The sequence below is a fragment of the Micromesistius poutassou genome (assembly GCF_964030765.1).
Source record: "Micromesistius poutassou genome assembly, chromosome: 5".
Lineage (NCBI taxonomy): Eukaryota > Metazoa > Chordata > Actinopteri > Gadiformes > Gadidae > Micromesistius > Micromesistius poutassou.
In genome coordinates, this window is record NC_140275.1 from 3,146,809 (window position 1) to 3,150,859 (window position 4,051).

Here is a 4,051-nt window from a genome sequence, read left to right on the forward strand (position 1 = left end):
ACACACACACACACACGTTATGTGCGCCCACCATGTGCAGCAGGGTCTTGTTGTCCCGCAGCGAGCCCACCATGCCCACCAGGGACACGGTGAACATGACCAGCCCCAGCAGGATGAGCACCACGGCCGGGGCCAGGAAAACACCCTCCAGGGTCCGGTTCTTCTGGCGCTCCACCTCCGCGTACACCCCCACGCACAGCACACACAACCCCATCAGCTGGAGGGGGGAGAGGGGGAGAGAGGGGGAGAGAGCGAGGGAGAGGGAGAGAGACAGAGACGACAGAGAGACAGAGCGAGAAAGAGATCGAGAAAGAGAAAGAGAAAGAGAAAGAGAAAGAGAAAGAGAAAGAGAAAGAGAAAGAGAGACAGAGCGAGAAAGAGAAAGAGAAAGAGAAAGAGAGACAGAGCGAGAAAGAGAAAGAGAAAGAGAAAGAGAAAGCGAGACAGAGGGACAGAGAGGGAGAGGGAGAGGGAGAGAAACCGACAGGCAGAGGGAGAGACAGAGACAGACAGACACAGAGCAAGAGAGAGAGACAGGCAGAGAGTTAATATTCAGACTGCAGTATAAGGTGAGTCATCATCATGATGATGAGTCGTCCCCTGGGCCCCCTCTCCGGGCCCCCTCTCCGGGCCCCTGGGGCCGCAATTAGACGTCTCAGTAGTCCAGCTAAACGCTGAAGGAAAGGTGCGTGTCACACAGCTGTCACTCAAACCATCTTCATCACAGTCCCTCAGTCTCGGAGCCTGGTTCAGATGAGAGAGGACCAACTTAGCTTATGAAAAGTAATCATAGTTTACGATAGAGTATGCGTTGTCTTCTTTATAAAAACATGGTGTAGCATAGAGTAGCATACCGTAGAACGGTATAATATGGTATAGCCTAGCATCACATGGTCTTGCCCTGGACCCAGGCAGTACAGACAGCACTAGCTTAAATGGGAGTTAAGCGCTACTTCAGACGGAGCTACGGCCGTTTGAGACCAGGAGACGCAGCGGAGGTTCTGTGGGGTCGTCCCCAGTCCCTGGCTCTCTGGGGCTAACGAGCGGCGATGAGGACACCAACAGAGATGCTTCCCGCCATTGATTTACTCATTAGCAGACGAGGCACTCTGCTGAGGAGTATCAGGCATCGTCAGCCTCCACACAGCCCGCCGTAAAACCTCCTAGCGTGCTTCCCTGGCTTGCCTCCCAGGCCTGATGGAAGCGCTTTTCCTTACCGCAGTGGCGTGTGGCGGGAAGAGGAGGAAAACTACAACTACATCTCTGACTGGGGAACTTCATGACCCGTGTCGCATTGAACCCCGGCAGGGGACTGACCCTGGGTCCTGACCGAGAGCCAGTCCACCTGGGAATGGAGCTGGATGTATCTGCTACACAATGCTAACATTACTTAGCACTGTGTAGCATCTTATCCTAGCTAGCGTTGTTGTATACGGGGAATGGGTTAACCTAGCGATTGCTAGTGCTTGGCACATCCTTACTGTACAGACAGTGATATAAAAACTGAAGACATTTTTGTAGTTCCACTGGCGTCCTGCTTTGTTTCCTGTAGGCTGTCTACATTTTATCTGGAAGCCCAAACCGTGGACACACTGCCAAGAACTTAAAACATCCATTAAAGCAAATCAGATCATTTTTTTGTGTAATTTAAAGAGATATATTATCCTGTAATAAAAATGTTTATTTTATTATATTTTAACGCAATGACTTGGCTGCAGTACCATTAAAATGCTGGGATCTTAAAGTGTAAGTGAACCGCTGTTGTTTCAGCTTAAATTCCAACACAGTGTATTTTTGGCTGACAGTTCTATGAAGAAGGCAGGTGTTATCCCCATGGTTACGACCCACGTCAGCTTTGTAATTCATTTTTTGGAGATAGCATGCCTAAATGTTGTTGACCATGAGCATGATATAATGAATTATATTGTACATGAAACACCCTTATTATCAACCCATTATAAACAAAAGACTAGCCCTATACAAGCCACCACTAGCCCTGTATAACACACCACTAGCCCATAATAACACACTACTAGCGCATAATAACACACTACTAGCCCATAATAACACACTACTAGCCATAATAACACACTACTAGCACATGATAACACACTACTAGCCATAATAACACACTACTAGCCCATAATAGCACACTACTAGCCCATGATAACACACTACTAGCCATAATAACACACTACTAGCCCATAATAGCACACTACTAGCACATGATAACACACCACTAGCCCATAATAACACACTACTAGCCCATGATAACACACTACTAGTAATTTTAGCACTATAACACTTAGACATTATAGTAGGGGGGGCTGCTAACCCAGTACTATATACCAGTACAACACAGTACTATATACCAGTACAACACAGTACTATATACCAGTACAACATAGTACTATATACCAGTACAACATAGTACTATATACCAGTACAACACAGTACTATATACCAGTACAACATAGTACTATATACCAGTACAACACAGTAGCCTACTATATACCATCACAACCCAGTACTATATACCAGTACAATCCAGTACTGGGCCATCCTAGCCCAGTGCAGGAGACTGGGCCCCAGTGCTGTCATCATCAGACCACAGCAGCATAGAGGGCGGCTTGTTGGTTCAGCATTCCTGGGGTCTGGACGGACCTGCGGGTCTAGACCCTAAATGACCGTCCTCTCTCTCACACACACACACACACACACACACACACACACACACACACACACACACACACACACACACACACACACACACACACACACACACACACACACCATTCAGAGGACGGTCAAACGGTACAAACACGCACACACGCGCCATTCATCACCAGTGCATTATCCAACCCCGATAGTAAGATGCGAGTCTACAGTAGGTGAAAACACATCCCGTATTTATGACACCGTGAAACCAAACGAGGCCCTCGGGCCGTGGGATGAGAGCGGCGATGTTTGAACCAACAACCTCATAGGCCTCCTATCTTCTCTGATGGACAGGCGTTAATCATATCACGGTGAATAAGGATCGTTTCAGAGCCACGGGCAACAATGAAGCCATTTTGTGTCGGCGGAGAATCCTTTCCATCGGGATCCACCCAGCCCATCCTCCGCCCTGCACCACCACATCCACCCTGATACCAGCCCTTTGTCGGCGATATGTCGGCCAGTCTGCACGATCCACTAAACCATGGGGGGGGTATTCACGTCGGATGATGTGTGATATCACATTAACACCGACGTCAGATGAATGATGAACGGCGGTGTGGTCAGTGATCACCTGCCGGAGACCCGAGACTACCGAACCCCGGGGACCCGACCGGGAGGGACCGGGCGGGCCAGGAGGGACCGGGGATCGTTGATCACTCACCGAGAAGAGCATGGAGTAGATGTTGAGGGTGAATTTGATGAAGTAGTAGAAGCGGTTGGTCTTCCGGAGCTCCGAGTAGGACGGCATGGCGGAGACGGAGGCTGCTGGGCCGCCGGGCGGTGAACGCTACTGACGGCTGGCCCCCCGCGGTGAAGCGCTCCCCCGACCGACTCTCTCACTCACACACACATACACATACACACACACCCGCGGTGCGCTCCCCGACCGACCCACTCACACACACACACCCGTTTAAAATCTGCTATTAAAGAACACCGTCGTTTGTTATTCCTCTCATTCTATTGTGTGGATTGTGTGTGTGTGCGTGTGTGTGTGTGTGTGTGTGAGCATGTGTGTATGTGTGTGTAGCGCACGCAATCACTTCCGTGCGGCGCCACCGCCGTACACACACGCTTTGTTTTGACTCCATCCTTAAAGGGCCAGCGCGCGGCTCGGCTGGCCACGTCTGACGGATTTAGTGGGAGAGGATTTGACGAATTACACACACACACACACACACACACACACACACACACACACACACACACACACACACACACACACACACACACACACACACACACACACACACACACACACACTGAAACACAGAGCTAAATTAAGTCTTGCGTGGGGTTGCATCAGTGGTTGCCAACCCTGGTTGCTAGG

General features: G+C 49.9%; 1 protein-coding gene across 1 annotated transcript in view; it reads right to left on the bottom strand.

Moving 5' to 3' along the window:
* Nucleotides 1–3,755, bottom strand: part of LOC311342887 (tetraspanin-15) — an 11,366-nt gene extending 7,611 nt beyond the window's left edge. The window contains exons 1-2 of the mRNA XM_084467732.1: nucleotides 3,383–3,755; nucleotides 32–217 (exon numbers count right to left, since the gene is read on the bottom strand). Of these exons, the coding sequence (XP_084323858.1) occupies nucleotides 32–217; nucleotides 3,383–3,469 (273 nt within the window). The 5' untranslated portion in view covers nucleotides 3,470–3,755. The remainder of the gene's footprint in view (nucleotides 1–31; nucleotides 218–3,382) is intronic.
* Nucleotides 3,756–4,051: the final 296 nt, after the last annotated feature.